Source organism: Ochotona curzoniae, unplaced genomic scaffold (assembly GCF_017591425.1).
Source record: "Ochotona curzoniae isolate NIBS_2020 unplaced genomic scaffold, NIBS_Ocur_1.0 contig_3520, whole genome shotgun sequence".
Classification (NCBI taxonomy): Eukaryota; Metazoa; Chordata; class Mammalia; order Lagomorpha; family Ochotonidae; genus Ochotona; species Ochotona curzoniae.
The window spans coordinates 12,515,303-12,526,909 of NW_024465894.1; the positions used below are offsets into that span (position 1 = coordinate 12,515,303).

The 11,607-nt window shown below is 43.1% G+C and overlaps 1 protein-coding gene and 1 long non-coding RNA gene across 3 annotated transcripts in view; one reads left to right on the plus strand and one right to left on the minus strand.

The window, feature by feature from the left end:
• RBL1 (RB transcriptional corepressor like 1) overlaps window positions 1-7,885 on the plus strand; it is a 39,833-nt gene extending 31,948 nt beyond the window's left edge. For both annotated transcript variants that reach the window (XM_040981502.1, XM_040981503.1), the window contains 3 exons: window positions 2,980-3,128; window positions 5,381-5,545; window positions 7,433-7,885. In XM_040981502.1, the coding sequence (XP_040837436.1) occupies window positions 2,980-3,128; window positions 5,381-5,545; window positions 7,433-7,603 (485 nt within the window). In that variant the 3' untranslated portion in view covers window positions 7,604-7,885. The remainder of the gene's footprint in view (window positions 1-2,979; window positions 3,129-5,380; window positions 5,546-7,432) is intronic.
• On the minus strand, window positions 1,362-5,267 carry LOC121157355. The gene is made up of 3 exons (XR_005884009.1): window positions 4,803-5,267; window positions 2,750-2,841; window positions 1,362-2,314 (listed from the first exon to the last, which is right to left on the minus strand). It is a non-coding gene; the product is annotated as an uncharacterized LOC121157355 (long non-coding RNA).
• Window positions 7,886-11,607: the final 3,722 nt, after the last annotated feature.

Consider the following 11,607-nt stretch of genomic DNA (forward strand, 5'->3'; position numbering starts at 1 on the left):
CATTATTTCGACAATGAAAGAAAAAAATGAATCACTACATCCACATACCTTTTCTATTCCATCTCCTTCTTTATCTCATCTTTACCTATGTTTATTGCTGTGCTTTATTTAATCCAACAATACGGAACATTTATTTCTAGTTGTAACCAACTCTTTCATTATAGTTTCATGCTTGGTTCATATCACTGGTTCAGATGTTGTTGTTGTTTTTTTTTTAATTACATGGGAATTCATGATCATTTTGATGTCTGCTGGGATCTAAACTTTGGAGATGTTACCAAAAATATATATATATATCTCCTTTAGTAATGTTTTACAATCTGACCACATTAAGATTCATAGGTCAAATTCAGTTTTCTTTTGGTATATTATTGCTGAGGCAGTAATTAGTGTATAAGATAAATGTCAGATTTCCCACTCTCCACCCAGATCCCAAAAAGATCCTACAAAAATAGCAAGAGTGAAAAGACATCTGTTTAGCCTAGCAGTTAGCACACCCATATCCCATATTGGAGTACCTGGGTAGAAATACTTTCTTCTTTTTAGGTTTATTTATTTGAAAGAGTAATAGAGGACTTGGCACAGTAGCCTAGCAGCTAAAGCCCTCGCCTCGCATGTGCCGGGAGCCTGTATGACTGCCGATTGTAATCCCGACAGTCCCACTTCCTATCCGGTTCTCCGCCTGTGGCCTGGGAAAGCACTTGCTCTGGCCGTTGCAGCCACTGAAGATCTTCCTCTCTGTCTCTCCTCCCTGTATATCTGACTGTCCAATAACAACAAATAAAATTTTAAGTTAAAAAAAAAGGACGTGATAGAGGTAGAGAGGAAGAGAAATCTTTAAAAAAAAAATTTTTATTTGAAAGTGGAATTAGAGAGATAGAAGTCCTTCCGGGCCCGGCACTGTGGTCTAGTGGCTCGCCTTAAACGCACTAGAATCCTACATGGGCACCGGTTCTAATCCCAGTGGCCCCGCTTCCCATCTAGCTCCCTGCCTGTGGCCTGGGAAAGCAGTTGAGGATACCCTAAGGCCTTGGATTCCTGTACCCTTGTGGGAGACCTGGAGGAAGTTCCTGGCTCCTGGCTTCGGATTGGCACAGCACCAGCTGATATGGCTGCTTGGGGAGTGAATCATCAGATGGAAGATCTTCCTCTCTGTCTCTCCTCCTCTCTATATATCTGACTTTACAATAAAAATAAAATAAATCTTTAAAACAATAAAAGGCCTTCCATCTGCCAGTTCACTCCCCAATGTTCACGATGGCTGTAATTGATCCATATCTAGGAGCCTCTTTTGGGTCTTCCACTTAGGTGCAGGGGCCCAGGAACTGGGCCATCCTCCACTGCTTTCCCAGTCCATAAATAGTAAGCTGGACCAGAAGAGGAGCAGCTGGGATACGAACTGGTGCCCTTATGGGATACTGGCACCCCAGAGGCAAGCTTGACCTACTGTTACCACATTGCCAGTCCAAGAGAAAGAGATCTTCCATCTGCTAGTTCACTCCTAAAGTAGCCACTATGGTTTGTGCTGGTCCGGACTAAAGACAGTAACCTGGATCTCTATCCCAGTATCTCACATGAGCGGCCAGGGCTCGACCAGATTGAAGCCAGGAGTCAGGAACTCAATCAGAGTCTCCCATGTAGGTTCATGTACTTAACTACTCAAGTCATCATCTCCTGCCTCCCAAGATGGACATTAGCAGAAAGCTGGAATCAGGAGTGGACCTGGGGTTCCAACTTTAGCTCTCCAGGATGGAACGTAAGCCTACCAAGCAGTGTCTTGCCCATTGTGTCATGTGAGCTTTTTTCCCTTTGCACACCAAGAACCGTGTGCTCAGCTGTTGGTCAACAAGCTCAGTTGTAAAATGACAGCTTGCTTAGAGGTGGTAACCTATTCATTGGTTCAGTTTGAGATTGCTGGTAACACCAGGCAAAACTTCATCATACTATTTTTTTGGAGGAAGAGTATTTAAAAGTATTGACAGAAGAGCTTCTGTTTATAGAAGCTAAGAAAACCACAGCCAGTTACAAAGCATTTGGCACAGAAATCATACATGCTCTTTCATACTGACCTGCAAACATTAACAACACATGTGGAGAAGCGTGTCTTCCCCTTAGAAAAATCAATGTATCAAACAGGATCCAAGGGATCTACTCTAACGTTGAGATGCACACCCACAGGAGGTGAGTACACAGCCACTGGTTCACTCTGCAGGTGCCCACATGGTAGGACTGGATCAGCCTGGAGCTACAACCTGGGAAGCCAATCCAAGTCTTCCTAGTAATAGCAGGAACCGTCATCTCTGCTTCCCCGGGCCTGTATTAGCAGGAAGTCAGTGTCAAGAGTCAGACAAGCCACTTACTTAACTCTGTGTCTGGCATTGTGGTACCACTTGCTAAGCTGCCACCTGCAATACTGGCATCCCATATCAGAACTCCTTGCCATGTACCTAGTAGGTCAACACAGAATGGCCCAAGTCACCCACATGCGAGACCCAGGTGAAGTTCTTCATTTCTAGCTTTGGCTCGCCCAGTCTTGAGTGTTGTGGGCATTTTAGGGGTAAATCAGCAGATGGAAAATCTCCTTTGTGTACCTCTCCCTCTTTGTCACTCTGCCTCTTAAATAAATAAAAAACCAAAAGTTTCAAATACAAACTAACGTTCTCAGAATCCTTGTCCCCTGCCATGTGATCGTAGATAGATAAGCACTGCATTTGTTTCTTCCTAGAGCTCAGAGAATAATACGCCTCACCTTTTGAAGGGGCCAGTGAGAATCTCTGCAGACACTGTCATTGGAAGCTCAGGGTTACCACATTTGTGAAAACATTCTTGCTGCACAGGCATCTAGAAATAACAGCACCACCTTCAGTTCACATGGTTGCATTCCTTTGTACCTCAATTTGATTTCTAAATAGAGTATGGTACTTTGAATCCCCAGTAAATCTAAGTAAACCTATCACAAACCTGAATTCTTTTTAACAGACTTGGAAAATGCCACAAAAACACCTGACTGTTCCAGTGGACCCGTGAAAGAGGAAAGAGGTGATCTTATAAAATTTTACAATACAGTCTATGTCGCAAGAGTGAAGTCATTTGCGCTGAAATACGACCTGTCAAATCAGGACCATATGGTATGTGCTAAGCTTTGATACTTGACTAATATCTACAGGCCTACTTGGATCACTGTGAGATTATCTTGCTAATTAAGTGTTAGAATCCATCTGTGAAAGTAGCAGATCAGAGAAGGAAAGAGGAAACTCAGCAGCTGAGATGGGCACAGGAGGGAATGGACCTGAGTGGGCCCGGAGTCACTGACACCACAGACCTCACCCAGGCTGAGGGGGTGTACAGGGTGAGGGCAGTAAGGGCTGGGGAGTTGACAAAGAGTGCCTAGGAACATAATCAGAGTGAGTATGCCTTCGATACAAGGCTTGTATACACACAGGCAAGGACTAGTTGGGAACATGGAAATATGGGAATATCAAAACAACCCAGTTGGGCACTTTTTTTTTTTTTGGTGGCGTTTTGGGTTTTTTTTTTTTTAAAGTATTGAAATAATTTGTTTTGCAAGATCAAGAGACAGGGAAATTGGGCCTGGCGCCGTGGCCTAGCGGCTAAAGTCCTCGCCTTGCACTCGCCAGGATCCCATGTAGGCACCAGTTCTAATCCTGGCAGCCCCGCTTCCCATCCAGCTCCCTGCTTGTGGCCTGGGAAAGCAGCTGAGGATGGCTCAAAGCCTTGGGACCCTGCACCCGCGTGGGAGACCTGGAAGAGCTCCTGGCTCCTGGCCTTGGATCGGCACATTACCGGCCCTTGCAGTCACTTGGGAGTGAATCGTTAGACAGAAGATTTTTCTCTCTGTCTCTCCTTCTCTCTGTATATCTGACTTTGCAATAAAAAATAAATTAATTTAAAAAGAGAGAGAAACAAGGAAATAAATAGGCCTGGATCATCAGCAGGTGTTGCCCTAAAATGTCACACAGACCCTACTTTGGCTGTTAACAGTAGACTTGAGAACGTGCGAGAACCTATTAAGATAGACACTGGTGATCGATTTCCAAAAGACCTGTAGAGCTGCAAGAAGTGGCCTCTGTAGAAGCTGCACCCGTCACTGTGGGGGTCTGCGGTTGAATGCCTGCCTTTCATCTGAATCCCTGACAAGGAGAATGATCTGTGACCTTCCTTAGAGGCCAGGGCTCCTTCTGTCTTGGCACTTCTACCTCCTCTCTGTCATGTGCTGTACTCTATCTCCTCCATCAACCAATTTAAACAAGTTTTTAGCTTCAAATAAATGTGATGAACAAAATACTACCAAGGTGCCATCTCTATTCCATTTCCATGACATAGCATTTGTTAAAGAAAAGTGAAACCATGTGCACCCGACTCAGAATTTCTAAGTCTGTTTGATTTCAGTATAAGAAGTCTTCACCATATCATTAACAGATTCGTTCACAAAGAGATCATCCTGCTGCCTTGGAAAATCTGTTCCCTGTCTCTCTTATTTTCTTTGTGGCTGTGCTAGTTCTGTATATGTGTTTATAGGAACTCTTTTTTGTTTGTTTGTTTTTAAGATTTTTATTTGAAAGGTTTACAAAGGGAAGTGGAGACAGAGAGAGAAGTCTTCTATCTGATGCTTCACTGCCCAAATGGCCATTACAGCCAGAGCTGAGCCATTCTGAAGCTGGAAGCCAGGAGTTTCTTCCAGCTCTACTACATGGGTGCTAAAGCCCGAAGCCTTGGGCCATTTTCTGCTGCTTTTCTTATTACAAATGTTAGAGTGTTGATTACTCATTGTCCCTACTTACCAAATAGTAACACAAGTTTCTCATGCTTCTGACTGTGGTGACTTACGCAGATTTCTTTACTAGATTTGAATTTCCTGGAAGATCCAAGAAAAGAAACTCTTGTTTATGTATTGCATAACCAGCTATAATTCTCAGCTATAATATGTTACAATATTAACTACCTCCTAACTACGACATGTAGTAAGAATAAAAATACGATAGGCTTAAAATAAAATGAGAGTGTATCTTAAGAATTTGACTTTGGACAGGCATTTGGCCTGGTGATTTAAATACCATTGGCAATGCCTGCATCCAGTATCAGAGTGCCTGGGCTCTGGTGCCTACTCTGCTCCTGATTCAGGCTTCCTGTTATTGTGCACCCTGGGAGGCAGTAGGGCACGGTATTAGTATTTAGGTACTTGTGACCCATGGGAAGACCTGAGTTGAGTTCCCAGCTGTAGCCTAGCCTAGTCCTGGCTGTTGAGGATATTGAGGGAGTGAACCAGCCAGTGAAAGTGGTATTTGCTTTTCTGCCTTTCCCCTCCATATCACCCATTTACAAAGTATAAACAGAAAGTCTGATTTGTCGTTTATTTTAGATGGATGCTCCACCACTCTCTCCTTTTCCTCATATTAAGCACCAGCCAGGCTCCCCACGCCGCATTTCCCAGCAGCACTCCATTTACGTCTCTCCACACAAGAATGGGTCAGGTCTCACGCCAAAGAGTGCCCTGCTGTACAGGTTCAACGGCAGTCCTTCCAAGGTAAGGGTGCACAGGGGGAGAGTCACCTTAAAGAACTAGACCTTAAGATTGTATTTCACAGGTCAGCCAGGAATCTTTAATCTTGGCGTGTATGCTTGGGGGCTGGTTTTGTTTGGCAAAATTATGACTAATAAAATATGGACTATTGTCTATGACATGTTTCTGGTGACCAAGACCAGTATGTTTTAAAAAACAAAGAAAGAAACATCTGGTGTCTTGGTTTAATCCACCGCTGTGGATGAAGTATACCAGGTGTGCTGTGTTTCTCCATATGTAAGCAAGAGGGACCAACAAGTAAAACCTGAAAGTGATCAGACATGCAGGATGCTGAAACTCAGAAAAGGCTTTCAAAGATCAAAGTACATGTGCTGATGGCAGCTAGAATGCCAACAGTCTGAAACCAGAGACCTCCTATCTTGAGCCCCGTTTGGGACCGGGACATGCTTGCTGTGTCCAGATACTTTACTGTCAAGTACTTCAGTATTTCTACAAAAGCCAGAATCAGAATCAACTGGAAGAAATTACAGTGAGGCAAATTATAATTCGATCAGAATTCAATAATGTCTCATCAGCTTCCAAGCTGCAACCATTGCATTCTCACTGCACTTGGCAGAGTTGACAGGATGTACCTCTCAGAAATTCATTTCCAGGAAGGATATTTAGAAGAGAGTATTGCATGATATCAAAGATTATACCAGTTAATTCGTAAGACAGTGATTCTGAAACTATGGGTTAAAATCATCTGAGGAATGTGAACTAGCAGGTGGAAGACTTCTCTCTCTCTCTCTGTTGTTCTGTTTTTCAAATAAATAAGTAAATTAATCTTTAAAAGATAGATTATGGGGTCCAGCATTGCAGTTATGCCACTGCCTGCAATGTCAGTATCCCATGTGGGTGCCAGGTCAAGTTCTGCTTGCTCCACTTCTAATCCAGCTCCCTGCTAATTAATGCTCCTGGGAAAATTAACCCAAGTGAGTAGGTCCCTGTACCCTTGTGGGAGACTAAAATGTTTCTGGCTCCTGACTTTGACTTCTACTAGCTACAATTATTGTAGCCATTTGGAAATGGTACCAGTGGATGGAAGATTCTCTCTCTAGCTTTTAATTAAATGTTTTTCACTACAGCATAGATTTCTGAGTCTCACCCCACTGAGAAGGTCTGATTTATTTTTGAAAGACAAAGAGAGAACATCCTTCCTCTAGATCACTCCCCAAATGGTCATGATGGCCAGAGCTGGGCTGGTCCAAAGCTGTAAGCCAGGAGCTTCTTTCAGGTCTCTCCCATGGATACAGGGGCCAAAGGCCATGGGTCATCCCCCACTACTTTCCCAGGCCATAAGCCAGGAGCTGGATTAGAAGTGGAGCAGCCTTCCATGTGGAAGACCTAAAAGTTCCTGGCTCCTGGCTTCAGATTGACACAGCTTTGGCCGATGTGTCAGCTTGGGGAATGAGTCAATAATACTCCTCTCTGTATTTCTAACTTTGCAATAAAAATAAAATAAATCTTTAAAAAAAAGAAAATAGAGCATCTAGGACACAAATTGGCACTCATACCGGGTGCCAGTGCTGCAGGTGGATCATTGCACTGCATGCCATTGCACCAGCCCTAGGATGCCTGATTTAACAAGTATAGGGCTAGGATTGTCACCACCTAGGATCTAGGGACCACATTTTGAGACCTACTATTATAAAATAAATTCAGTTTTTAAAACTTACCAGCAAATAACTGTTCTAGTCACCTTCATTAACTTAATCTAGACAGAAAAACCCATCTCTCCCTCAGCATTGAGATTTAGGAAGTAACAGAGCAAGAAAAAAATAGCTAACAACTTAGTTTTTGGCAGTTTTTTTCATCTCTCCTGTGACTCACAGTCCTCTGTTTTTGCAGAGTTTGAAAGACATCAACAACATGATAAGGCAAGGTGAACAGAGAACCAAGAAGCGAGCAATAGCCATTGACAGCGAGGCAGAGTCCCCTGCCAAACGCCTGTGTCAAGAAAACGACGATGTTTTACTGAAGCGACTACAGGATGTTGTCAGTGAAAGAGCCAGTCATTAGCACCATGCCTGTGTCTGCTGAAAGCACTTTCAGGTCTGCGAAAATTCGCACCTCTCTTGTGCAGTCCTTCTGGCCTTCTGGACTGTAACAAAAACTGCACCAAGATTAAGCGCTTTCTTTTCCACATTTGTCTAAAATGTAGTTGACAGAAATGTATTTTGAGTTTGCATTGAATAGGAATGAATATCTTAAGAGTCTTTAAAATAGTAGTCATAGAGGGCCTGACACAGTAGCTTAGTGGCTAAAGTCCTCGCCTTAAACACACCGGGATTCCATATGGCCACCGGTTCTAATCCCGGCAGCCCCGCTTCCCATCCAGCTTCCTGCTTGTGGCCTGGGAAAGCAGTCGAGGATGGCCCAAAGCACCTGCACCTTGGGACCCTGCACCTGCATGGGAGACATGGGGGAGGCTCTGGCCTCCTGGCTTCGGATTGGCTCAGCTCTGGCTGCTGCAGCTGCTTGGGGAGTGAACCATAGGACAGAAGATCTTTCTGTCTCTCCTCCTCTCTGTATATCTGACTTTGCAATTAAAAAAAAAAAAAGAAGTAGCCATAAAACTTTTAAATGTTCTTTGCATTAGTTTTTAGGATCTAGAGAAACTTCATCATTTTTCAGCTTTTAAAAATAATCAGTTGTCTTCTTATGTGCTTTGTAGTAGGAGAGTTAAATAATCTGTTTTTGTAAATGTGCTTTGAGATATTTGTGTTTTCCAGTTAACACTGAAGGCGGGGGGGTTCCACTGCACACCAGGGTTGACCTCTGCTTGGAAGTCTGCTCCCTTCCTGTGCCCGTGCCCGTGCTCACCCTCAGCAGCAGCAGACTGGAACCCATCTCTGCAGTGTCCCTTATTTCCGGATTTCCAGTTCTCTGTAAAAAACCGCTACTTGCTGCTCCTTTTTACAACTACTGTCACTTGATTTTTCAGGGCATTAAATCAATGTAACTTAAAGAATAGTAAACTACTTCTCAAACCAGTAAAATAAAATGCAGGTGGCGTTCGGAGCTAATCTTCCTGTCAGGAAGCATCATAACATGTGACACATATTTGTGAAGTTAAGAAGGTCAGTCATTCTCCATTTGAATTGAGTCCTTCAGAGTATTTCAAACAGTTTTGAAGTCCCATTTAAACCTCCTTGTGCCCTTGATTTTGACATTAGTCACGCAGCTGCGTCTCACTTCCCCTCACGAATCTTATCATTATTGGCACATCTTGTGTTTCCCGTGGGGTTTCACAACCAAGTCCCCGTGAAGATACTTTCTAGCTTTCCAAATAATCAGTTCGTCTACATTTGCTTTTTCTAGTGTATTTTCAAAATCTGGAAGGAGATGCAAAAACCATTCTTAATGTATCTTAAGAACACAAAAGGTTGCAGAAGAAAAGGTACACACTTGATAACTTTTCAAAAATATATAATGTTTAATTTAGGTATGACTAACTTGGGCTGATTTTAATTAATCCGAGACTTGGTTGTCAGTCAGTATTTAGTATTGTTAGGAATTTTTATTTTCAAGTTTTAAGAAGAAAAAGCAATTTAATCACATTTTACTTTTCTGAAAATTACACCATCTTTTATTGTGTAGTATCTACACCTACTGTTATAAGCCAAAAAATAACACTGTGTTGAGTTCTTGTACATATTTTTATGTAGCTGTAATTTTTGTGCTGTTTTCATCTCCTTTATTGTGAAAAATATTAATGAGCATTTATACATGCACTATAGAAAACTTTGGACATGTTTTTATCGGTTTTCAGCAATATGTATGTATGTATTTAAAAGGATTACTGTCAGTTTCAAATTCTGGGCCCAGTGCAGTAGCCTAGCGGCCAAAGTTCTTGCCTTGAATGCGCCAGGATCCCATGTTGGCACGGGTTCTGATGCCGACACCTGTACTTCCCATCAAGCTCCATACTTCTGGCCTGAGAAAGTAGTTGAGGACAGTCCAGAGCCTTGAGAACATTCACCCACATGGGAGACCCAGAAGAGGCTCCAGGCTCCTGGCTTTGGATGGGCTGAACTTCAGCCATGAAACAAAAAAAGCAAGGGGGACTTGCTGTTAGGAGAGCTATGCTGCTACCAGCAAGACTGGCATCCCAAGTGGGTGCTGATTCCTGTCCCAGTTGCTCCACTTCTGATCCAACTACCTGCTGATGAGCCTGAGAAATCATGTAATGGTCCAAGTGCTTGAGTTCCTGCCAACCATTTAAGAGATGGAGATGAAGTTCCTAGCTTGTGACTGGACCAGCCCTGGCCATTGTGGCCATTTCAGAAGTGAACCAGCAGAGGGAAAAATCTCTGTCTTCTTCAAGAAATAAATCAGTCATAAAAAGAAAGGGTAAGTGGCCTCTGCACTGGTGTAGCAGGCTAATCCATATGGGATTCAGCACTAGTATACTCTATGGGAGCCACCTGGTGTCCTGGCTGCTCCATTTTTGATCCAGTTCCCCACCTGTGGCGTGGGAAAGCAGTGAAGATGGCCCAAGTCCTTGCGACCTACATCCACATGGGAGACCCAGAAGAACCTCCTGGCTTCAGATTGGCTAAGCCCTGTCCATTGCCATTTGGGTAGTGAACAAGCTTTCTTTTTTCTCTGTGACTTTGCCTCTCAAATAAAAATAACTTTTTTTTTTTAATTTAGGGAAAAGTGAAAGGAAGATCATCCAAGTGTGATCTTTGGCTCTGTATGTATATATTTTTTGTTTTCTAAACTCTCTTGAGAACTGAGAGGTTTTTTTTTTTCATCATACAAGAACATCTTTTAAAAACTATCTGTTTTTCTAAGTTTTAATTTGGCTTTGAGATTTGAGTAAATATGACACAAGAATGTCTTGCGAAAGGTAGAGGGTAAAACGGAAGAAACACTCGGGGTGCAAAGAAGCAGCAAAGCTGGCGGAGGAAGAAGTTGTGGAGATACAAAACCACATGTTAAAGTGATTGCAGCAAAGTTACCCAAACTCAGTTTGTAATGCATTTCCTTTTTTTTTTTTTTTTTTTTTGTAAAATAGAGCAAACAATTATGATTGTAACTATTTTATTTTCTTTGTGCTTACTTGAGAGGTGTGGAGAGGCAGGAACTCAAGCAAAATCTGCCTCACAGATGAGAGTGAACTAGTTATTGAGTCATCCAGATCCTGTTTCCCAAGGTGTGCATTAGCAGGAATCTGAAACTGGGAGCAGAGCCAGGACTGCCGCTGCCTGAAGGTTCCACAGCGCATCTTCACTGCTGTGTCAAATGCCTACTGCCAGCTGAAGTGTGCTGTTCAGCAGTGATGAGAACATTCAGGGTGTGGGATTGTGTGCCTTATCTCCAGGAGTTTTCACTCTTATGAAACTGATACTCTACCCATGAAACAAGTCCTTTTCTCTACCCTTCCCCCAGAAACCACTATTCTACTTTATGTTACGAATTTTGTTACCTGAGATACTGCACATAAGGCAATCCATCGTTCTTTTACAACTGACTCACCTAGCTTAATATTCCCGAGGTCCATTCACATGGTAGTGCAGGTCAGAATTTTCTGAAGGAGCTGAAAGTGTCCTTTTACAAGAGGTTATCAAGAGACAGAACACCTGGTGTGTGTGTGATGGTTTAGCTTGGGGCAACCAAGTCTCAATTCTCTCTCTCCTTCATATCTCCCTCTGGTCCTAAATAATGGAAGAAGGCCTCCCTGATGTAACCCCAAGGCTATCTCCTCCTCTCTCCCTTTGTTCAGGCTGGCTGTGTTGCTCTTCCCTTTGGGCTTTCTTCAAGTTTAATTAACATAGGAAAGGCCTGGATCCCATACAGGCACTGGTTCTTAATCCCAGAAGCTCCACTTTCCATCCAGCTCCCTGCTTGTGGCCTGGGAAAGCAGTCCAGGACAGTCCAGAGCATTGGGACCCTGCACCTGTGTGGGAGACCTTGAAAGAAGTTCCTGGCTCCTGGCTTCACCAGCTGTTGCAATCACTTTGGGAGTGAATCATTGGATAAAGATCTTGCTCTCTGTCTCTCTTCCTCTCTGTACG